Source organism: Pteropus medius, unplaced genomic scaffold, assembly GCF_902729225.1.
Source record: "Pteropus medius unplaced genomic scaffold, Ma_sr-lr_union100, whole genome shotgun sequence".
Taxonomy (NCBI): domain Eukaryota; kingdom Metazoa; phylum Chordata; class Mammalia; order Chiroptera; family Pteropodidae; genus Pteropus; species Pteropus medius.
This window is the reverse complement of record NW_024340849.1, coordinates 31,606,367-31,631,439: the sequence shown is the minus strand read 5'-3', so window position 1 is coordinate 31,631,439 and position 25,073 is coordinate 31,606,367. Positions and strand designations below refer to the sequence as shown.

Below are 25,073 nucleotides of genomic sequence, written 5' to 3'. Positions count from 1 at the left end.
TTAATTAGTTTTGCTTTTTAAGATCTATTCCTGCCAGTTCAAGTATCTAATAAAGCCCTTTTTGTATTTATTACTTTATTTCAAATAGAAATCTTTGTTTTCTTCCTTTCTGTCTTTACATTTCGAATAAACATAAAGTCCTAAGTTAATTTAAACCCGATTACTTTTTTTAGTTTCTTATATGAATTTCATTGTTTTTGTTACTATCAGTAATCTATAGTAATATATTTAATATTTGGAGAATTTTTATGATACAGTTTATTCAATTTATTACATGTAAGTTTTTGGTTTAATTTAGGATATTTTAACAAAACAGTTTTGTCATCCAAAGTGATTTTTTTTCTTTTCTATATTTTATGCCTTAAAATTTTTTTTAGACTTGACACCAATATTTTTGAAAGTAAGCACTAAATAGAAATTGTTGCATTTGTTTGTATTTTTCAGTAAAAATTCATTCAGCATTTTTTTTTTTTCATTCAAAATTTGACTAATAAGCCAGGCACCAAGAAAAAAGGCGTGTCTCTCAAGGAACACAGTCAATAAATAGTAATTTTCTATTAAATAAAAACTGCTTCTAGGAAAATGTTTAAAAGCTTTTAAAAAGATTAATTTATAGTTTAGCTAAGGATAATTAACATTAATGTAAATTAACCATATCCTATAATATAGAGTATCATATTATTTCTTTTGATTATATTTTTAAAATGTTTTAGACAAGATAGATATTGAGCTTTGAAATTTTCTAGTGGTACGCTTTAAGATGATTGCAATATCAATATTAAAAAATTTGTAAATTTTACGTATAGTTTATTTTTAAATATATTGGCTGCATGTTCTGGATAAAGTGAAATTACACATAGGAAAATTAAAGGACAATTGTACTTGGTTTGCTAAGATTTGATTTAAGATTTTTTTTAAAGCAACTATTTTACATCCTTCTTTTATATTACCATTATGCCCGATTTAGGACTTTTGTGTATATGCTTATAAGTAAAATTTATGAATCTATAAATTTTTTCTGGCTGTGAATTTTTTAAATTAAAAGCATATGTATCTCATATGCTTTTAAATAGAACTATTTGGATAACATTCTATATAATTGGATGTATTTTAGAAACTGTACACTGTATTTGGAATTTTGAAAACTAGCTTTGTAGCGAATTATGTTTGTTATGAATTAGGTTATGAATTATGTTTATTATGAAACATGTAATTGTCTTTAAACAATAAAGACAATTACATGTTTCATAATAAGCATAATTCATAACCTAATTGTCTTTATTGTTTAAGGACAATTACATGTTTCTTGGGGATTTATTGGAATAATACTTTTTAGATTTCATTATTAAATACTATGATTTAGATTTTGTTATTAAATATTATAATTAAGGTCTCGTATTATGATTTCCTAACTAGTCTATGCACTGTGTAAGGTATTTTTAAATAATTACACTCTTAACTTTAAAAGGTAATGTTTTATGTTGTAAAGGCAATACATTTTAATGTAAACAAAAAGTTAACACCCTAGAAAAAGGATATGTCCCCCTTGATTCCTCTTCTCATTGCCAGAGATATAACCCTTGTTAAGAGGTTGGCATATTTTCTTCCAACTCTCTTCATGCATTTATAAACATATACATACTTTTAAAAGTACAATTGGGATCAAACAATACACATCACATGATATCTTTTTTCACTCAAGAAACTCCTAATTTATCTTTACATGTCCTTACATCTCCTTAATTTTATATTTGTTCCTTCCTTCTTCCTATAGATTACTTTTTCTTTTGAGAAATTTAATAGAGAAAAGCATGAAGAGTTAAGAAATTGACATCCATGTTTCTATCACCTAGAGTTTACTATTAACATCTTTAATATTTTAATTAAAACATTTAAAAAGTGTATGATACATTCACATCATTCAAAAATCAAACAGGTATAAAACAAAAAGTTTTCTTATTCCTGTTGTCACTCCCTGCATCCTCCTCTGCCTCACATTTCTCTGGTATATATCCCTGTTGATTTTTTTGGTGTCTTTTCAGACTCATTTTTGCTTATATAAGCAGATAGTGTAACATACATTCTTTCCTCTCCCTTTTTTTACACAAATGTAATATACTATGCATATTGAAAACCATTGATTTTTTTTTTGTATTTGCTTCCAATATCTATCTACCCCAGGGAATATAAAACATTATAAGTAAAGATAAAATCTTTTCTTAATTATTATAATGAGTAATGTGTGTTTTTTTAGGCTAAATTTAAACTTTAAACATATATGCATCTATAACCAATATACAGCAGTGTTGTTTTGGGTGTGCCCCAACCCTGTTTTTCACATAAGCCCTATTGCTTTTATTGGATGATTTTGCATTTTGCAGTGAATTTTAAGGAATGCATGTATTGTGGTATAGCAGAACTGGGTCTTTCAGAAAGTATCTGAAAGTGCTGACCTTACTCTGAGTCCTTATATTGCTTTGTCACCCAAAAGAAAGCTATTTAGCAATATTGATATCAGACAAAATTGAGGTACCATTATAAGAGTGGGAGACATTTCATGTGGATAAAAAAGGAACATGATGAACTGTTATGCACCTACCAACATAACTTTATATAGATGCAAACTGACATAATTGTAGGGAGGAATTGGCAGACCCTCAATTATCATGGGATATTTAAATTCACATCTAAAAGAAACTGATTTTCACTGCAGATTACATAATGGAGACATCTCTCAAAATAGAAGGAGAATCTTGATGTTCAACCACTAGATCGCATTAACAGATTAAAGAAGGAAAAGCATGTGATCATTGAAATGGATGCCGAAAGCATTAGATGGAATTCAGCCTTTTATTATAAAATGTCATAGCAAATAGGAATAGGATGGAACTTTCTTTATCCTAATGAAGAGTAGCTTCCCTAAAATCTATAGCAAATATACTGAATAGTAAACCCTCGGTACTTTTCTGGTCAGAAATTAGACAAGGATATTTGTATTATGCTTACCATTTAATATTGTATTTCAGGTTTTAGGCAATTCAATAAGAAAAGAAGATATGCAAAGATGGAAAAGGAAGAAATAAAATTATCATAATTTTTAGATGATAAAACTGCATACAAAACCCTAAGAGAACTCACAAACTGAGAAGTAATAGGAGAGTACGGAGAGGTTCTAGATAAAAGAACGACAGACAAAAATCAATAACTTTTTTACTGACAATAATCAGATAAAATTTAACAGGAAAACTAATAGCAATAAAATAATAATGTATAAATATTTAGAAAATTTAAAGTATTTATTAGAATAAGTCTAATAAAAATGTACAAGTCTTCTATAGGGAAAATTTTAAAACTTTATTATAAAGCATGTGATATGAATAAGTGAAGAAACATAACATTTATAGATAGAAAGATTCAATAAAATTAAGATGCCAGTTCTTCCCCCAGATAATTCTAAAAATGCTGATGCAATTGCAATAAAACTCAGCATGATTTTTTTTGTAGAACTTAAAAAGCTGATTAAAAGATTCTAACGATGAGTTAATGACCATGAATAATTAAGAAAATTTAGAAAAAGTAGAACGTAGGGATAGAATCAGCCCTACCAAATATGACATATTGTGAAGCTATAGTAATTAAAATGGTATGGTATTGATTTAGCAGCTCATAAATGATGAGTAGAACATATTAGAGGCACCAGAAATAGTCCCACACATATATTAGAACTTTTATCTTTAATAGATATGACATCACAAATCAATGTGGGAAAAGATGACTTGTTCAGTAGAATAGTGTTTGAGTAATGGCTTTTGCATATGGAATATGTACTGAATTCTATACATAAAAATATTTTCCAGGTGGATTAAAAACTTAAATATGATGAGCAAAACTTAAACTTTTTAGATGGAAATGCAGAGGACTATTTCTGAATTTGAGAAGGGGAAGGCTTAAGACTATGAAAGCACAAATTGAAATTTAGGAAAAGGTGATGAATTTAGATTACATTAAAATTTTTTAAATTTCCATATCAAAAGATCACAATGTTAAATACAAGTGATAGACTGAACAATGATACTCTTGTTCTGTAACAGATTATATCAGAACAGATTGGTTTATATGTGATTTTTTCCTCTTGCACATTGTTGTTTTAGGCCATCAGCAAATGGCAGCTGAAGCAAAGTACACTAAAACGCAGCTGATTAACAAGCCACAGAATTATAGACTATTATACAAAATGCTCAGCCTGCATCCTTCTTGGTTCACTTTGGCCATGAGCTTTGTTTCTCTTGGAATAGCTATTGCATGGTTTTTCTTTTCTGCATTTTACATTATTTCCAAAATTTACCAGCTGCAACCATTCCTTATAACCCTCTGACCCCTTTCTATAATTTTAGGGTCAAGTATTTATTAGGAGCTTAAATGTCTTTTAAATGTATCATTAGGATTGTTTGGGTTCTTGTTAGTGCTCTGGTGATAGGGTTGCACAGGTCTACCCCAGCCATTTTTTCCTACAGCCCTGTATGTTTTAGTGTGCAGTTTTGCAGAATGCAGGTTTTCAGTATTACATATATTGATTGCATTGTATCAGAAATGCCTAAAATACATAAAGCAAATGATTTCGTATCCAGAAGATGACATTATAGGTTGTAAATCATTTTTCTGCAGTACTTTGAACACATTCTATTATTTTGCCATCTGCTGCTTATTGCTGATGATTTCGATGCTGATCTGATTTCTCTTTCTTTAGTAAGTCATCTGTTTTTTTGATTCCTCTCCTCCCCGGGGTATTGGTCTTTTTAAAATCATTATATTCTGTAGACAATTTTTTTAGCTTTAGATTCTAGCAATTTGTTTTTATTTTAAGCTTAGTTAAGTGATAATTAATTTGGCTACTATTTATAACAGTTTTAACATAATTACCCTTGCTTTTATTCTAATTAAACATTTTTTTGTGTGTAAGTATAATATAGATAACAGAAAAGTGCTCCATCATAAATGGCCATCTCAATGAATTTTTCCCAAACTAAACACACCCGTGTATTCAGCATCTACATCAAGCAACAGAACATTATCAGCACTCTGGAAACTCCTTTTTCTCCCTTCTCCAAGGCCCATATCCCAGCTCTTCCAGGATACCACTGTCCCGATTTTAACCATATAGTTTTACCTGTAGTTTCCAAAATACAAACAAGCAGTTTGTATTCTTTTGCATCTGGCTTCTGGCTTCTTTAGCCAACATTATGAAGAACATCCATATTTGTTCTCATTACAGTGTACTTTAGTTTCATTTTGATAACATGCCACAATTTTATTTTTTCGTTGATGGACATTTGTGTAGTTTTCAGCTTTGGGCTGTTACAGGTAGTGCGGCTGTGAACTTCCTAGGAAATTCCTTCTGATCATATATGCAATTCTGTTGGGTATATATTTCAGAGTGGAATTACTGTGCTAGAGTAGATACTGCCAAACAGTTTTCCACATGGTTGTATTAATTTTCCAGATGGTTGTATCAGTTTACACTCCTGTACCATCGAATATAGTTTAGGTTGGTTCATATCTTCCCCAACACTTAGTATTAGTACTTTTTTCATTTTAGTCATTCTGGTGGTATATAGTATGATCACACTGTTACTACTTTAGTTGTTAAATAAGTGGGCTTTGAAATTTTGCTTTATTTTATATTCTCTTCATACAGCTTTTGTTTGTACGTCTTAGTTGTTTAAAATCTTTTAATCTATATTTTATCTATAATTAAATTAGGCAGCATTTTGACTAATTTTCTTGCTAGTAGTATTCTACTTCATTTCTTTCACTCAGGCTCCATCATTTTTATGCATTATTATCCCTTTAATGAATTTCGCTGGCATGAACTTTGTTGACAGTTTAAATTTCTATTTAAAGAAGAAGATTCACCTTAAAATTCATAGTTTGGTGGTAGTTTTACCTTCATCTCTATTATTTCTCTTTGATAGCATGTTGGATTTGGCTTCTATAACATTACATAGTCTTATTTCTTCTCTTTTTCTGACTCTTCCTTCTCTGAACATTCCTTTAAAAGTTTATATTTGTCTAGATTATTTCTTTAGTGCTTTTCAGTCACCTTATCTGCTCTCCATATTTTTCTTTATAATTTCTGGGACCATATTTCCAGTTGCTTACCGGATATCACACATTGAGATTTTTATAGGTACATTGAGCTTGCTCTTACCTTCTGTCAGTACAACTCCTTCCAATATTTCTTAACGTGGTTAATACAGTCGCCTTTTAATCGGTCTTCTAAGTTAGAAATGCTTGTCTTTTCATTTTCCCATAAGTAATTGTCAAAAAGTTCTGTTGATTTTATTTTATTTAATTTTTAAGAGAATGGTCTTTCTTTTTTTGTTTAATTATTTATTATGTATGCCTACAGCACTTGGTCTTTCTAAGTGGTCTCCCATCCAAGTACTAACCAGGCCCGACCCTGCTTACCTTCTGAGATCAGGCATCAGGCTTGTTCAGGGTGGCATGGCTGTAGACCATGGACCATGGCTCCACAGGACCTTCTGTGTGTAAAGCAGACATGCTAACCGCTACACTATAGAACCACGTCCTTTATTTTTTAACATAGGAAGCTCCCTTCATACACAGTCACAAACACTGAGAACTGTGTCCTTAAAAGATCCTATGTCTTTGCCTACTACCCCTACCTCAGCTCAGACCTTATTATGGTCTTGTTTGTTTTTGGTCTGATTCCTCCTTTTTTGCTTTTATAGTCCCTCTGATTAAAGAATGCAAACACTAACAAAAACAATTTAAATAAAAAATTTATTAAAAATTTACAAAACACAACCTTTCCATTTTTAATTTGAACAAACTTAAAATTGATGGTTTTTGTAACTTTGTAGTATTTATATTTTAGAAGTTATTAAAGCTTAAAATGACACTCAGACTTTTGCATACCCTCTCTTTAAAGATTGACAGATTGCTCTCCAGATATGTGGAGCATTCATTTCCTTATGTTTCCTTTAACACTGGTTATTGTTTTTAAAACTAGTTTATTTTGGCACTGAAAAATGTTATCGATATTATTTGGGGTTTTTTTTTTTTTGACTCTTGGTTTTGGTGAGTATTTTTAATGTTTTAATATATGGTCTTAATTGGTAATCACTTCTAAGGGTACTTAAGTGATATTAACTGTTATTTTTTGAGGACTTTCCTGACTGTCAAAAATACTGACTGGGACAAGCATTTTAAGGCATACTATTTTAATCTTCTGTACAACCCTATCAAATGTAGATACTTTTATTATTTTGTGGGTGAGGAAATTGATTTTAGAGGAGAAAAGCAATTCGTTCAATGCTGCATAGTTAGGAAGCTCAGATTCTGTGATGTTATTAGACTACTACCTCTCAACTTTAGTTATAGTTGAGGAAGATTGGTATATTTCTTTTTGTAGGGGATTGGATTAAATGCATACTTACTGTAAGATCCCAGATATAGATGGCAATAATTTATCTGGTTTTTCTAAGAGAAAAATGATCAAGTTTGGTATTTGTTTGGGTTGGGGGGACGGAGAGAAATATTTCAGTGATTGGGTTAGAAGAGAAGAAATTAAAGTTTTAGTAATTTGGTTTCAATAAGAATGTTGGTTATAGATGTTTAGAGCTGGAACAGTTCTTAAATATTTCTCAAATTATGTTCTCTTGCACATTGTTGTGGGAAATTTTTATATTTCCTGACCAAATAAATAAGGTTAGGCAACACTTGTTTTCCTTAGCAGAGAACCTTAACTTTGTTTATCCTAGAATTTGCCAAATCAATTTGTGTGCTGTTCTGTAGTAGACCTATTCGTATCCTGTGGAATAACATCTTGAAGTACATCAGTTTGAGACAAAAGCTAATATGGTCCATTTTTTCATTTTGTAAGGGGAGAAAATGGAGATTCAGTGTGCTGTTAAGTGTTTACTGAGAGCACACAGCTACTAAAATGACAGGATGAAATCCACTCTTTTGTACCACATTGCTTCTGACTGATAATGTTATACAATATTAATATTTACTTTCCATATATTATGCTAAAAATAATAAATCAGACTCGAGTGTAGTTTTTTTAATATTGTCATCTAGTCCAGTTTTTAAAATTCCGAGATTTACGTACACGTGAATAGCCTAATTCGTTTAGCATGAATACATATTCATAGCCACTTGTTTATATTTAATGGAAAGATTACTTTTTTTTCTATAGTTAACATGTCAAAAATGTTTGATTTAGTTTCTGTAGAAAATGTTTCCTGACTGCAATGAGAGAAAGTGGAATACATTGTCCTCTCTGTCGTGGAAATGTGACTAGAAGAGAGAGAGCATGTCCTGAACGCGCCTTAGACCTTGAAAATATCATGAGGAAGTTTTCTGGTAGCTGCAGATGCTGTGCAAAACAGGTAGAGTAAATGTGACATGGCTCTCCTTCGAAAGTCAAGTTTCTACTCTGAAATTCTTGTCTGAATTTTCTTGGTGGGTGATGTTTTAAAGAAAAAGAAGTTATTTAGAGTGGAAATTGGGTAGAAAGTGACAAAAAAGCTGTGACTATAGATTTTACTAGATTATAAACTTAATTGAAAACAGAGGAGACTGAAAGATACAGTCTCTGAATTCACCATAATTTTTAGCATGGTTTTTCCTCTAATCTCTCATTTATTATTTACTAAATTAAATAAGCAAACTGTCATTTAACTCATTTAAACCCATTCTGGTACAAATTCAACTTTTAAGTAATTTTTCTGATGGTAGTATTAGAATTTTGCACATAGAAATGGGCCAAATGGATTTATGTAGTCAAGGAACTCTCTAGCTGCCCACTTTACTTGTGTATTTATGTGTTTAAGAAATCACAAAATATTTGGCAGAAGACTTTGTTTAAGTTTTAAGGAACAAGTGGGAAAATCAGGTATTGGCAAATGACTGGCATTAGTTCTCCAATATGGATTTTACTGTTCTATCATTTGTAGAGAGAGGGAAATGGTGAGGGGTGTTTATAGATTTATTGCAGGCACTTTTTCAATCAGCTAATAAAGTCAGTGAGTAAAACAGTTGCTATTTCATGCATTCAGACAAGTCACATCTGTTTTTCCATCTCTTTGAGGGAGGTGTTAACTGACAGAGCAATGAAGTGAAGCTGGAAAATACACTTGAAAGATTTTGGCTCTACTCTGAGAAACTGAAAAATGTTCCAAGTGTCAACCTTGGAACTTAATTTTTAAAGTACATTCTAACTCTGCCAAGTTGCAGTAGTTAAAGAATAAAGAAATGCCCAATACCATGAGGCAACCTCCTCATAGTCCTTTTATTTCTTGTCTATTATTAGTAATATTTTTTAAATGTAAAATTATTTAATTTTTTTTTTTCAGTGAGTTTACAGACAGATGGACTCTTCTCCATTTTATCTGTGTCTAATGGACAAAAATTTATTACCAATTTTTAGCTCCACTTAAGAATCTTATTTTTTAAAAAAAACCTCTTGTTTAAATGGATTATTTAGTTATCTATTTTTATCTCAAATCTTATGATTTCTATTTTATAGTCACATTACATTTTAATCAATAATTTACAGATTAAATTCTATCGCATGAGACATCATTACAAATCTTGTAAGAAGTATCAAGATGAATATGGTGTTTCTGCAGTCATTCCAAACTTTCAGATCTCTCAAGATTCAGTAGGGAACAGGTAAGCAATATTTATTCTTAAAAAGAGAATTTTTAGAGTTAGAAAGGAAATCGTTTGGGGAACTATATGATAAGATGTTTTTTGTTTGTGTGTCTGTTTTTAACGTAAAATGATTTGAGAACCATATCATTTGTATATGCAAAAGTTGCTACATCTAAAATGCATCTGGGAGATAACTTCATGATATGCTTATGTTATTTAAAAACCATTTTAGGAAAATCTACACTTTTTTAATAAAAAATTGAAGACTATTTTCTTTTGCAACTGAAATTGTTCAAAAACTAGAGAAAATCCCTTTCAGTAATGTATATGCAAACTAGAATCTTCTTTTTTTGCTATCTAAAAAACAGAATTGATTGAGAGTTTTACTCTGATAATAAAATATCATGTAAAAGTGAGACCTGGTACTATTAAATTTTTAGTTCTATTTTAGTCTCAATTTTTTAAAAACTAGGTTTTGGCTTTATTTGTATCTTATTGTCTCAGATTTCTATATATTAGACATTTTTATAAAATGTATTTTATGCAGAAGACTGGCCGAAATGCACATGTGTGATTTAAAAAGTAGTGATAAATAATCCAGTCACTCACTAACCCAGGTCAAAAAATAGAACATTTTTAGGACCTTAAAAAACTTTTTGTGAGCCCACTTTTTGTGAACTTTTTGTGAGCCCACTTTTTGTGAATCGCATATTGCCATTGGTAACGACTGTCCTCTTTCTGGGGTTATTCCCTTGTTCTTTATAGTATACCATTCATGCATGTATCCCTAACAATGAAGAGTTTAATTTTTAAAACTCAATAGCAAGCATACACACTATTGTGTAAGGAAAGGCAGTAGACGTAGTATTATGGAAGGGCTCACAGGAGATGGTATTTAGCAGAGACTCTAAATTTTTATTTTAGTAGCGTTTCGTTTCACATGTTGCTAATTTTTGGTAATTTAACCCACTCATACTGTAGTCAGACATCTTTCCTACCCCTCAGTTGAAACTGTTCTAGTAAAGGTCTTTAGTAATTTTCTGATTGCCTAGTCTGCAAAAATCCTTTTATGTTCTCATTTTACTTGACTTCGTTTCATTGGATGAAATTGGTCACATCTATTTTGTGATTTAAAAAAAAAAATCCCCTTAGGTTCCTTCATCCCTTATGCTTTCTTTATTATTGTACTTTTATATTGAAATTACTCAAGTTCCTAGTATATATGATTTGTGCAATCACTGCTTGTTAAATGACAGAATTTTCTTCTCAGGAGACATGCCTTCTTCCTCAGATCCAGTTTGTCGTAGGTACTATTGATTCCTAATAGCAGTGCTTCTCATCTGTGCCTTTCTTGTCACTTCCCTAGCTCAAGCCCTCATCATCTCTCACTTGAACTATGGCACCAGTCCTTTAGGTGGTGGTCCTCCTCTAATCTGTCTATATACTTTTGCTAAAGTGATAGTTTAGAAGTACAATTCTTATTTCTTTCTCCCTATTCTTTTACCATTCTCCCTATACCTTGTCAGTGACTTCATATGGCCCCATAATCGTGTTTCTCATCTAGGGTTCCATGAGTCAGTAAGAGCTCTAAACTACCTAAATGGCCAAATGTTTGTTTATGTGCATTTTCCTGGAGAAAGATCTCAGGATTCTCAAGGGATTCCATGATCTAAAATCCAACAGCTGGCTTATATGACAAAATTTCTTATTCTAAAGCCTTTTCTGGTCTGGCACATGCCTTTCTTTTTAGCCTTTCTCTTTCTTGGTTTCCCATCATTGCATCATATGCCTTAGCCAATAATTTGCATTATATCCTTGCCATCCTTGAGAAGCAACATAGCTTAATGATTAAAAATGAAGGCTTGGAGCCAGACTGCTTTGGTTCCAAGCTCTGTCACTTAACTAATTGTATGACTTTGGCAAGAAATCGTACTTCAGTTTTTTAATCTGTTTAAAGAAAGGGGGTAGTGGTGAAGATACTATTAGCACCTTATTGGGTTGGAAGTCAATAAATAGGTTAATATAGGTAAAGCGTATTGTCTACTACCTTGTTTGGTAAATGTTAGTTTTTAGTCATCGTCGTCATCTTCATCATCATCATCATCCCCTCACCTCTATATTTTTACCAGTAGTATTACCTTTCCCCATTCCCCCAACCCACACTTTGCCAGATGGTAGACTTTTTCCTCTCTTTAAAGACTTAGACCAACTGTTAGCTACTCTGTGAAATCTTTCCCAACCTATAGAATATCTTCCTCATGGTAGAACTGTTCTTTATGCTCTAACTAGACCCTCTAATACTTTATTATATTAGTTTACTTATGTTTTTTAATTTAGAATGGGCTTTTGAGTCTTATTTATATCCTATGCAAAATTATAATTGCAATGGAAAAATTGAGTTTATATGTGAATTTTTAATAAGGAAATTGGTGAAAGGAGGAAAATAAGGTTTTTTTAAAAAAAATGGTAGGAAATATAAGATATGAAGCTAGAATATAGCGAGGATCTTGGGAGGAAACAGATAATATGCTCAAATTAGGTAGTTTGAGGAGAATTTAGTAAAGGGACTATTTTCAAAGAGTAGGGTATCCAGTACAGTATGTGAGAAGGAATTCACAAAGAATAGTGGTATACTCTGGGTCTACCAAAAACGGGAGGGGAGGAAGTACATACCAGAGCTTGGAGAAAGAAAGCTGTTGGAGAGGACAGTTAGGGGTGCAGTCAGTCAAGGCAATTTTGCTGGAAAGGAGTCTGGGAAATAAGTATAATCTAACTTTCCTCTTGTTACGTAGGACTGTACTTTAAAGACCTTCAGTGTAGCCTATCACATGGGTTATTGCAATTTATTAAAGCTTTTTTTTTAGGGGCTCTTCTCTGATATTTTGGCTTAATCTAGATGTGGTAGAATGGACAAGATGTATACATTCAGGCAATTCTCCATGAAGATCATTTCTAGCAGCTATGCTTTGTGATAAACACTTTACTTTGGAAAATTTAAAATTTCTGCTCTTTGTCAAGTAACTGGAGAGCAAATTTATTTTATATTGCTGATTAAGAGCAGGTTCATATACTGTAGCTGTTAGCTGAGCAGGTTTTGGTGGCATCTTACGAAGATTCATGACTTTAATGCATATTCAGGGAGCCACCTCATAGTAGGGCCTGTGTTATCTTAGAATACAATTCACAGTATTCTCTCAAATACAAATGGATGATTTAAACTCTGGACTCAATGGCTGTGGAAATTCTTAAAGTAGTATTTATGTATACTTGTCAAAATAATTTCAAAATAAGCCCATAGATCATTTCATTAATTCAACATATATTTATTGTCCCTTCTGAAATACTGGACACACTCTACATGTTATTGAATATACAGGGAAGCATTAAACAGACGTAATCCCCTTTTCTATATATGTAAACAGTGTAACTTCCAGTTGAGTGATGAAAATTAGCAGTAGTTTCTGTCAGATCTTCAGAGTTAGAACTATTACTATAAACTAATGTTGGAGGACGTTTAACAAAATTGCTGCATCAACATGGTTAGTTTCTCATAATAATTATATAGCAGAGCTATTTGTTTTTAAGGCCATTTCTAGTTCATTACATTACAGTTCTGCTTTTAACATAAGACTGTCCTTGTTTTCTTTAGCCACTGGAAGTGAGGAGGAGGAAGAGAGAGGGAGGATGCATGTAATTAAGATAAACCAGAACACATTTCTGTTTTAGCTTCCTTGGAAATTGTTTGTTCTGTTAGCAGGCTTTTCCTAGTAATCTGGACTCTCTTAAACATTGATAACTTGATATCAGTAACCTCATATAGTTTAATCCATATACAGCTCTTCATAATAACTGGAAGAATGAAAATTGCAAGCAGCCTTACATTGTTTCTAATAGATTTCTCTCCAAGGTGTTGGACATTTTATGTGGCTAAATTACCATTAAGGAATCTGGTGCAAGTACTAGATAAATTTCCTTTGTCCTTATTTTTAGGCATTCTTTATGTGTTGTAGATAATAATCCTGTATTACATACATTGCAAATAATTTTTTACTCAAAATTGAATTTTTTTTGCTGTTTTATAAAACACATAAATATAGAACTTGAGTTTTTTTTTCCATATTCTAAAAAGGCTAGAAGTGAGATACTGTGATATTTTGAAAACTTTGCTTTAGGGAATTTCACAGTTTAAGTTAGCATAAAATGGCATAGTCATACATAGTTTTATTATTATTATTATTTTTTTAATCGTAGTGAGGATACTTAACATGAAATATCTACTCTTTTAACAGAATTTTTTAAATGTGCACTATGGTATTGTTTGTTATCTGTAGGCACAATGTTTTACAGCAGATCTCTAGAACCTCTCTTGCATAACTCCCCCTTGACCTTGACAACCACCATTCTATTCTTTGCTTCTAGGAGTTTGACTGTTAGATTGACTATTTTAGATACTTCATATTAAGTGGAATCAAATAAGTAGTTATTTGTCCTGTGATTGGTTTTAACTTAGTATAATGTCCCCAAGGTTCATTCATGTTATATTTGCAGGGTTTCCTTTTCTGTTAAGGCTGAATAATATTCCATTGTATTTATATACCACATTTTCTTTATCCGTTCACAAGGTTGTTTCCACATCTTGGCTATTGTGAATAGTACTGCAATAAACATAGGAATGCTAATGCTTCTTCAAGACACTGATTTCAGTCCTTTTGGATAAATACCCAAAATGAGATTCCTAGATCACATGGTAGTTCTATTTTTATTGTTTTTGAGGAACCTCCCTACTGTTTTCCATAGCAGCTGTACCATTTTGCATTCCCACTAACAGTATATAAGAGTTCCAATTTCTTTACATCCTCACAAACAGTTGCCTTGTTTTCTGATAATAGCTATCATAACAGGTGTGAGGTGATATCTCATTCTGGTTTTGATTTGCATATCCCTGATTATTAGTGATGTTGAACATCTTTTTTATATACCTATTGGCCATTTATATGTCATCTTTGGAGAAATGTCTATTCAAATTTTTAAGCCCTTTTTGTTATTAGGTTATTAGATTCTTTGCTGTTGAGTTGTAGGAGTTCCTTATATATTTTGGAGATTAACCCTTTATTCAGATACATGATTTGCAAATATTTTCTCCTATTCCATATATTGCCTTTCCACTCTATTTATTCCTTTGCTGTGCAGAAGCTTTTTAGTTTCATATAGTCTTACTTGTCTGTTTCTGCTGTTGTTGCCTGATTGCAAATATCTTTACTCAGTCTTGGTTAGTCTCATAATGGTGTCTTTTGACATACAAAAATATTATATATTATAATTTATATGTTGCAAATATCTTTACTCAGTCTTGGTTAGTCTCATAATGGTGTCTTTTGACATACAAAAGTATTATATATTATAATTTATATGTTATACATATAATATTTATATTCTTTTTGGAATTTGCTTTTTGTGTCATGCTTGAGGAATCCTTTCCCAAATTAAGGTTATGAAAGATATTTTCATTTTTATATTTAACATTTTAAAGCTGTGCTTTTCACATTTATTTTGGATGTATAATGTGAAGTAGGAAAATTTTCCCCGTGTGGGCTTAACCATTTGTCTCAGTACCATTCATTGAGGAGTTCATTCTTTCTCCGCTGATTTTTAATGCCACTTAAGTCCTACACCTGTATTCTGTTCTGTTGATCCATTTGTTTATTCCTCTAGTATACCATGCTCTCTTAATACTATAGCTTTAACAGAAAGTCCTACTGTCAGGTAAGAAAAGTTTCCCCCATTGTTTTATTTTACAAAATTATCTCTGCTATTCTTGACCCTTTGCTATTCCATATGAATTTTAGGATCAGACTTTTTTTTTTGAGTTTCCCAAAGTCCCTGTAGAGGTTTTGATCAGTTGAAGTTATTGAAGTCATAGGTTAATTTGGAAAGAATTGTCATCTTATAATACTGATTTTTCCCACCTAGAAATACTGCCTGTCTTCTATTTTTAAAAAATGTACTAAAAGAAGTCCTTTTCGAGCATATGTAAATGGTTTAGTATGTATTTTTCTAGTAAAACCGTAAAGTTTTTTGTTGCTATGCGAATGTTCTTTTTTCCTGTTTTATAATCTAAGTGGTTTTTACTAATGTGTTAGGAATATTATGGATTTTTATGTTAATCTTATATTTAGCAACTTTACTGATTTATTAGTTTCAATAGTTCTGAATAATTTTTCTGTAGGTTCTTGTAGATTTATTATGTGGGAAGTTTTTTTTTAATACAACTTTGTCTCTTAACTGCTTCATATTATACTTGATTTATTACATTAACTAGGATCTCTATCCAATATTAAATGGCAGAGATCTTTTTATTGTTTTTAATTTTAGTGGGAATGCATCTAAAATTTTACTATTAAGTGTGACGTTTACTATGTTTTTTAACAGATATTATCTGTTCCATGATGCAATTAACCCTGAATTTAAGATTTTCCCATTAAATGGTTCTATTTAAATCACAATCTTATGGAATTAAAAATATGCATCTGGATTTATTCCTAGATGCAAATTATTATTCTGCAATCTAGAGTGTAGATATTTGTATTTTTTTTTTAAAGCATTGTGGGTGATCAGAGGTGTTTTTTGTTTGTTTCCATTATGGAAGTTGAATTTTATTGAATGGTTTTTCTGCATCAGATGAAATGGTTATGTATTTTTTTCTTTTAATTGATGATATGGTGTCTGTAATAGATTTTCTATCGTTGAACCCATTCATGAATTTTTGGAGTGAGTAGGCTACCAGTGGGAGGTCCAGTGTGATGCAGGATGATTAGGAAGGACTAGAATAATGCTAATGACAATAATAATGGGAAATAGAGAATTGTAATAGGAAATAGAAGGGAGTAAGCATTTTAAAAAGGCATTAACTTTGATATTAAAATCCTTTAAATCAGAAGTTTAGTGATGGCATACTTGATCAATGAAAACAATTTGAGCATGTTCTGCCAGTATATGTTTATTTAAAAACTATGCATATGTTTTATAGTACTGATACTTAACGTACATTATAAAACATGCAAAATTTAAGTGAAATAAAGATGAAAAAGTTACTTTAAAAATAAGTTTTGCTTTAGTTAATAGTATATTTTCTTAAAGTTTTGTTAATACTTTTACTGAAAACAGTATTGTTGACTATGCTTTTCTAAAATGTTTTAAAATCTTAAAACCCAATGATTTTATATATTTAATTGTACAATTTTAAAACAGTAGAAAAATCTGTTACCAAGTTTAAATACATAGATGTGAGATTTTAAAGTATAGATGACATATACAGTTTATGGTAGCAAAACTATAATATATCTTTAATAAATGCACTTACTATAGTTTGACTTTATTTTAAGAAGCATTTTTTAGTCTCCACATTGTCAAAATGCCATCATTACCTGAAGAGACAGATTATTATTTGCTAGAAAGGTACAAAATAATGGTTTAGTCAGTCTCCTATTTGGTAAAGAAACAGGGAAGCTTGCTTGCTTGCCTGGCATAGAATATGTGTGGAGAGATAACATTGTTATCTTCACTGCAGAGAACTGTCGTTGCAAGGATGTCTTTATACTAAATACACCTTGTGTGTAGCTTTTATATGAAAAACAAACCAAAAAAAGAAAATTCAAAAAGAAAAGAACATCTGTTAGGTAGATAGTAGGTTCCAGGAACCTCCCCCCCTCTAACGCCCCCACTTGGATACCACAATCTGAGGACGATCCAGTTCTTTATATAAAAAGGCATAGTATTTGCGTATAACCTATAGTATTTGCATTTAGGCTACAGCAGACTTTGGCTCCCCATCACTTCATTTGCATGAATTCAGTTTAGTGCTCAGTGTGTGGCAAATTCAAATTTTGCTTTTTGAAACTGCTTCCCAAATATATTTAGTCCACAGTTGATTGACTCTACTGATGTGAAATCCTTGGATATGTGGTGGGGTGGAGGCAAGGCTGTACTGCTTGTCTTTTGGGAAAAGGAAAATGAGTAACCAGTTTTTTAACTTTGGTATTGAGATAGAACAAACCTTGTGTGGTATCTCATTTCTATGTTACCATTTCTGCTATTGAAAGCTTCGTTTTTATAAAATTGACCACATTGATGAAACTCTGTAATGTATAAGTTCCTGTATGGAAAGCCCAGTCTCCCCTCAGGATTCTTCTAATGTTGCATATAACACATGACTCTGGCATGGGGTCCGAATGAGGATATCAAGTTGTGTATTAAATGTTGGAAGGCCTAGTTCCTTTTTGGAAAGTGAACATAATGATATCTTTATGTTTTCTTAAACCTTCTCACCTTTGGAGGCCACAACCTTAAATCATATTCTAGTTAAAAATCAAAGTTCATGAATTTTTGAGTCTACTACCCAAGCTTTCAAAAACTTACTAGCCTAGGTGGAGGTGGGGAACTGTTACCATGCTGTAGATTTATGGTAATTCTACAAAATTCTGTATTCTCTATTCTGTATACTTTTATAACTATACATAAATTTTAAAGGACATGAATAAGGATGTAATAAGCAGTCTTATCAGAATTTGTTTGAAACGTAATTAACGCCATAATTTTATTGTTCAGAACTATTTGAATTTCAGTCCTTTAAAACAAATTCAGATTAGTCTTCTTCGTTAGCAGTTCAAGTTAATGAATCTATAATGTGCTTTATTACTTGAGATATTAACTTTATCCCCCTCTGCTTAAGTAATAGGAGTGAAACATCCACATCTGATAACATAGAAACTTATCAAGAGAATACAAGGTAAGCTTTTGAAAATTCTACTTTAGTAAGTAATATCTATCACATTATAATAATAGATTTTTAAAATAAAATTTTTTATTCAGTTAAATCAAACAAAATGCTAGAATTTAGTAGTTTAGAAATAAATGATGTAGTTGCTTCTTTTACAGATTACATTAAATTAGAGTTTTTAGCTATCCTGTTTCATTGTGATTAGGTTTCTTCCATGCATAATTTAGGTAGAGTTGTCAATATTGAACTGTCCCTTGCTGAAATTCAGAGATATTAAAACCTAGTGATATTAGAACCCAAAATGTTTTGAAATACTGATTGTTCTGCTGGTCAGTCCTTTTGTTTTTCACTTTTTGTAGTAGTTTTGTATATTAGGTTCCTAGAGACTGGGATAGATAAAAGATATGCTATTGATGGAAGTCTTTTCAAAATTAAGCTCTTTGATAGGGAGTTACCAAACTGGGATGCCACAGGATTATTACAGTTTTCAAGGTACATACATTGGCATCTGTTGGCCTCACATGAATGACTAAATTAAGTTGTTTGGACCTAACTACTTAATACCTGGAACAGTTAGGTTTGTTTTTGTTTTTGTTTTGGATTAGAGGCACCATGAAAAAATTTATTGAGACATTAATAGTACTGTAACATGAGATTGGGAACATCTGTTGTTAGATTATTTGTTGAAAACATAGTGTTTTTCAAAATTAGAAAATCTTTGAATAGTCTGATTATAACTTTTTAAAAAAGAAACAGTAATTGGTCAAACAATGGAAGAGCATTATTTCTATGTTGTGATTTCAAATTAAGTACACTTCATTTAAAATTGTTTTATAGTTCTTCTGGGCATCCCACCTTTAAGTGTCCATTGTGTCAAGAATCAAATTTTACTAGACAGCGTTTACTGGATCACTGTAACAGTAATCACGTATTTCAGATAGTTCCTGTGGTAAGTACATATGTTTAAGACAGTCTTCTGCTTAAAGTACGCTGTTTCAGTTCATGTGTACAATAAGAGAAGGTAGTTGATTTGATTTTGGTTGGGGTGTTGTCAAAAAGATAGATTTTTGTCAACAAAATATGATAACTGAAGCAAAACAAGTTATTTAAAATTCTAGTAACTTATAAAAGGGGGAGATGCTTATAGTGAGGGAAATGTAGGAGAGTAGTCTGGAGAAGAGTGCAGTAATGAAAGGTGAATTCTGGGGAGCCATTACTGAGGAGTGGCAAAACCTAACTCAATTGGAGCTTCTCAGTTTCTTGCTCTACAGGATGCAGTCAGCTCCATCTGGTCAGGTGGATCTGCTATAGGTGAGAACTATAAGAATAAAGTCAGTAGCTATTTTTAATTGTATCCTTGCAGAATCTATTATATGAATTCATACAGCAAGGAAGGGAAAGAATCATACTTTCTTTTTGATACGTATGTATCTTTTTGGTGCCATTTTGAGAGTAGGTAAGAAAGTGGTGAGACCTTTTTGATGAATGAAGGAGATAGTGCAAAGTGCAGGATTCCAACATTGTGTTAATGATCCTACAACTCCTCCTTTGGAACATGAGTTTCACAGGTAAGTGATTTCAACTGCGGATGAAATGAGAGGCTGAGTTGAGATATTTCCCTTTTAGCTATACATTTTGATATAAAAATATTTTCTTCAGAAATAAAAATAGAAGGAAAATGTTGTAGATAAAATGAGATTGTGGATCATTCAAAGCAGCTTTAGTGAATGTACTAGAACAAATGTGAAAGAATATGCCTCAGTATCTATTGAGGATGCCCTTAAACACTTTTATAGCACAAAGGGTCACATACTTCTGACTTTGCTCATTAGGAGAGTGTCAGTTACTGTTAAATAAACAGTGCTAAAGACATCTCTAGGAAAAACTGTATATTTAAGAGATTTTATTTGTTCTATATTGCATTAGCAAATTTTTGTTTTTGCATTGTATTCAATATAGCATAAACTTTGGCTAGAGTCCAATTACTGAAGTTTCTTTTTATTTTATTTCAGTATGTCATCCATTCATTTTTTAAGATGTACTTCATTCAAAACCTTAAGAATACAATTTAAAGTTTACTATACTTTCATTTTACTTATAAATGAAATTAAGCTTATAATAATTACATCACTGTTATTATGCAGCTCAAATGAGATTACGTACTGGTTAATGGTAACCACTATTACAATTGGTATTAAAGGCTCGATGTGGTGTTTCTGATGAAATAGTTGTGTAATTGGAGATTTAAATAATAGAATGTATAAGATTTCTCTTTATTGTGTTGTTTTAGATTAGTGTAATTTATTTTAAGTAATTTGGTTGGGAAATGATCTAGTCATGGAATTTTGCCCTTAGAAATGCTTTTCATGTAGGTGTTTTTAGTACTTTTAATACCTTCAATAATTACATGTTATTATTTTTATTTTTGTTTAAAACATCGTTTCTCATAGACGTGTCCTATTTGTGTGTCTCTTCCTTGGGGAGATCCTAGCCAGATTACTAGAAATTTCGTTAGTCATCTAAATCAAAGACATCAGTTTGATTATGGAGAATTTGTGGTAAGTGAATTCTTCAAGATTAAGAATATACTGTTTAAATATTCAAGTTAAATTACCTTTTTCAATCTAAACTTGAGTTTTGAGGCAAGATGTATCATACTGGATGGTTATATCACAAGTTTTATTGTTTTCATGATAATATAGGTAAATTTTGGTTTGTAGAAGTAGTAAAAGTTGAATTTACTGTCTATTTCCTGTACTAGAGAGGTAATTAATAGAGGAAGAGCAAACCCTCAGATTTATAAAATAATCATTTATATGAAAACTGTATTAGGGAAAACTAACTACTGGAGAAGTAAAATTGATACAACAGATGAAAGGGGATGCATTTTTCATGTAGTGTAAGTTGCTTGTTAAATTCATTATATTAGATCTCTTATCTAGCATGAGAGACACATTTTAAAAAATAAGGGAGTTTAATTACCAAGTAAAGCCAGGTCGGAAGGTAGATTCTCGCTTTAACTTACTGCTTTAACAGGGTGAGTGAAGAAAGTTAGGTAATGTAATGTTAGGTAAAGTTAGGTAATGGATCCCCAAAACAAAACATGGGGTTAATTTCTGCCTCCCAGATGTGTTATAATTTTTTAAAATTAGATGATGACTTTTATTAATTACAAAATTGCATTTTATTCAACTTATAGTGAATTAAAACTTAGCCAATTTAAGATTAATTCTGGCAGAGAATGACTGATAGTTGTTTTCAAGTGCAGGTAAGCACAGGCATGACAGTGGCACGAACAGAATTTACATTTTTCTATGTCTTCCAATGTTGAAATTATATCATTCTTGATAAATTTTTAATTGTGGAATTTGCATTTTTAAAGTCATACTGTTTCAAAATAATAATTCAAATATATGTAAAATTCAGATGTCCTCTTACAATTTCAGCATTTTTATGAAGTGATTGTATAGTATTCTTAAATTCTCATTGTAAGAAAGGTCACTGACTGGAGAACTGTGTATTCAGAAAAACAAAATATATTTGGAGAACTGCTTTTGACCTAATCGTCCGCTTGTTTTACTTTGCCACAGAAAAATACGTAATTTTAATTATTTGAGATTGTCAAGTGGAAGCCTATTTTAAAGCAAACCCGTAAGACAATTGCTAGCAAATAAAAGTTTTAAAGTTAAGGAGTAGTAGTTTTTAGCTTCATGTAATGGTTAAGAAGCTGTTATTCAGCTCTATTAATTTAATAAATGCTTATTTTCTTTTAAATTACCTTCAAACATTGGTCATTCTTTTCTAGAAATGACACAGTTTATCACTTTATGATTGTGGGTTATATATACCCTTAACTATACTTTTAATTAATAATTTATAAGGCACTGTAACTCAAATTTTATTTCCTATTTCTGTTATCAGTTATTTCTAAATAATTACAATTGAACTTTATTACAAAGTTCAAGTATTTAAATCTTATATTTTAAGGGATAGTATATGTTGTAACAAACTGTTTCAAGTATGTGATCAAAGTATTGGATAGCGGAGTATATTTTTCCTATTGACATGTTAATGTCATTGTTTTTAGAACCTTCAGCTAGATGAGGAAACCCAATATCAAACTGCTGTTGAAGAATCGTTTCAAGTAAACATCTGAAGGCTGTAGCCATCTCTGCATCTTTGTACCTGCAAGTGCCATCTTTAAGGAGAAAAACTACATGAAGTCATCTTTTCAATAACTTGACATGTATATTAATAAAAGGAATTCAGTCTACTGTTTTAGTTTTTAATTGAAAAATAAAGGTGGGTTGTCTAAAAAATTTCATCCTCTTGATAAGTGAAAGTTAGGACATTAAAAGCATTAAAAGGATTATATTTCATTAATGAAAGGGAATCTCTGTTATACTTTTATCTTTTTTATAATACATATTCTTTAATTTTTCCATATGTTGCTTTTGAAATTTGGTGCAGTTTCTTCCATTAATGTTGTTATACACAGGTAACACAGTAGCAAAATCTAAATGATCTGATTGATATAAACCTAACAAATCTGAGCCAGTTATCAGAGTGCAGAATGGAGACTTGAAGTGCTAAATAAAGCAATCCAAAGGAAACTTTTAAAACATTCTAGCTGAAGAATTGAACTATGAGAATGCGGTATTATATAACATTTAGTATTCTTGAAGACTACGGGGATTTCTTTAATAATTTGAACTGTTTAAAAATTAAAAGCTCAATGTAAGGATATTTCCTGTTTTTGCTATTAAAAGGAACTATCAAGACAAAAATTTCCTTCTTTTGTGGCAGTTGGTAATTTCAAATCTTGTTTGTTTTGCTGACTAATTTGTAAGCCTACATTATATTAAGATGAATTACAGCTTTTTGGCCTCAAAAGTTTCAATAGCTTTGATGAGCTAAGATGAAACTTTTGCTAGAAACTTTCAGTTGGGTATTCTACATATATATTTAATTGAGAAGTTTGGCTTCATCTCAGTTGAGAAATTCAGTCAAAGCTAAAGGTATATGTATATGCACATACTCTTTTGTAGGTGTATATGCGCATGCATGCAGTTCGTCAGGTTATATACAGAATTTCTATTAAGATTTTAAAAATTGATAAGTAATATGGGATTGAAGTGTTTTTCTGATTTGATTAAAATTTTGTATATGTTAGTCAAATGTTAAGTTGGCTGCTGTTACACCTTAAAAATTGAGTTTACATACAATTACTGTTTATATGGTGCTCATTTGTTCTCAAAGATAATACATGACTATGAAGTAGTAAGACACTTTCTACCAGCCACTCTATTTCACTGCTGTTTAGTCGAACTGGGTTTGTTCTTAGCATTCCTTAATAAGAATCATAAAATAAGTTGTACTAGAAGGCCCAATCACAGAGTAAAAGATGGATTAGTTGACATTCCATACTAATATACATTGTTTATGCTTTCTTTAAAATAACTTAAAATTAAAAAATCTCCGAAGTAGTTTGCTGCTAATATATACATATATTGTATAAAAAGGTATATTTTGGTTTTGTTAAAACCCTTGTTGACTTTTCTACAGTGAACACTTTTTTAACTTGATTTAATAAAAACATTAATTTTGGAAGTGGAGTTTTGTAAAAACCTTTTTTAGTCAAACAGTAATAACTTTATTTATGGGTTGTAATAACAATTACCAAAAAAGCCATACATCTTAATGAACAAATGCCTTTGTTTTGTCATTCAAGAGTGATGTTTACTACGTGCTTGAACATTTTCTCTGCAGTTACATGAGTGTAATTGTAAGATTAGCTATTTAAGAAACTCTTTAAAAAGAGACTTCGACCATAGAATTTTCCAGTTTAAAGCAATAACCTTAATAATTTCTTTCAAAGTTTAATACTTCCAGTATGTCAAGTTAAACTATTTTGGGATGTAAGAACTTGAGGAAGATTATAGTAAGAGATCATCTTGATGAATTTGTGTTTTGAAGTTTTGTGAATTAAATATCATTAATAGTCTTGTATGTGTTTCATATAAGCTTTTTTCATAAAGAAAATATTGATTTTGTTTGCTATATCTGGGAACTCCTTAGTATGGAAATGTTTGTTTAAAATTTCCCCTCCTTCTGTCAGTGGATTAGGAATAGGGATAGGCTATACAGATTTACAGTTTCAATTTATGAGAAAGTCCTTATTTTTAATATGCATATAGCTGAGTCAAGATAAAGGTGGGAAACTCTTGATACTGATGCCTAAATTTCACAGTCCCACTTAGTAAAGCTATTTCCCTCAAATTACAGTCTATGGTGTTAAACAATCTTATTTAAGATGTATTGCTTTATTTTTCAATTAAAAATGGTTTTCTCCTACTTTTGTGTCTAAAATTTTGTCTCGAGGCAAACATGATGACATTTAATTCCCATAATTCTCTCTGGAAGACATGTAGGAGATAACCTTTAAAAAATGGATAGGAGAAAGCTACCACATGCTGATGCTGTATTTTGGATTAAACTTTATAAGCCTATTTTATCTTTATTTCATATGTTAATCAGTTTATGAGGCTATTTTATCAAGTGGTCACGCAGCAAGATATTCAAGCCCTGTTAGCAACCAGGCAGAAAGACAGTT

At 31.1% G+C, this 25,073-nt stretch overlaps 1 protein-coding gene and 1 pseudogene across 4 annotated transcripts; one reads left to right on the top strand and one right to left on the bottom strand.

Annotated features, from left to right (window-relative positions):
• Positions 1-6,400: 6,400 nt before the first annotated feature.
• LOC120590805 (uncharacterized) lies at positions 6,401-6,516 on the bottom strand (annotated as a pseudogene).
• A 602-nt stretch (positions 6,517-7,118) lies between these two features.
• Positions 7,119-24,814, top strand: RNF138 (ring finger protein 138). Of its 4 annotated transcripts, XR_005648882.1 has the most exons (7): positions 7,120-8,417; positions 9,587-9,702; positions 18,413-18,469; positions 19,298-19,409; positions 19,717-19,771; positions 19,917-20,028; positions 20,911-21,018. XR_005648882.1 is itself a non-coding variant. In XM_039843828.1 (6 exons), exons 1-6 carry the CDS (start codon positions 8,280-8,282, stop codon positions 22,614-22,616), a joined length of 594 nt encoding a protein of 197 aa, XP_039699762.1. In that variant the 5' UTR covers positions 8,215-8,279; the 3' UTR covers positions 22,617-24,814. The 4 variants fall into 4 exon arrangements, 2 of the variants coding, with proteins under 2 accessions (XP_039699762.1, XP_039699755.1); XR_005648881.1 differs by having other exon boundaries at positions 7,119-8,417; positions 19,717-20,028; XM_039843828.1 differs by lacking the exons at positions 19,717-19,771; positions 19,917-20,028 and adding an exon at positions 22,548-24,814 and having other exon boundaries at positions 8,215-8,417; positions 18,419-18,469.
• The last annotated feature ends 259 nt before the right edge of the window (positions 24,815-25,073 follow it).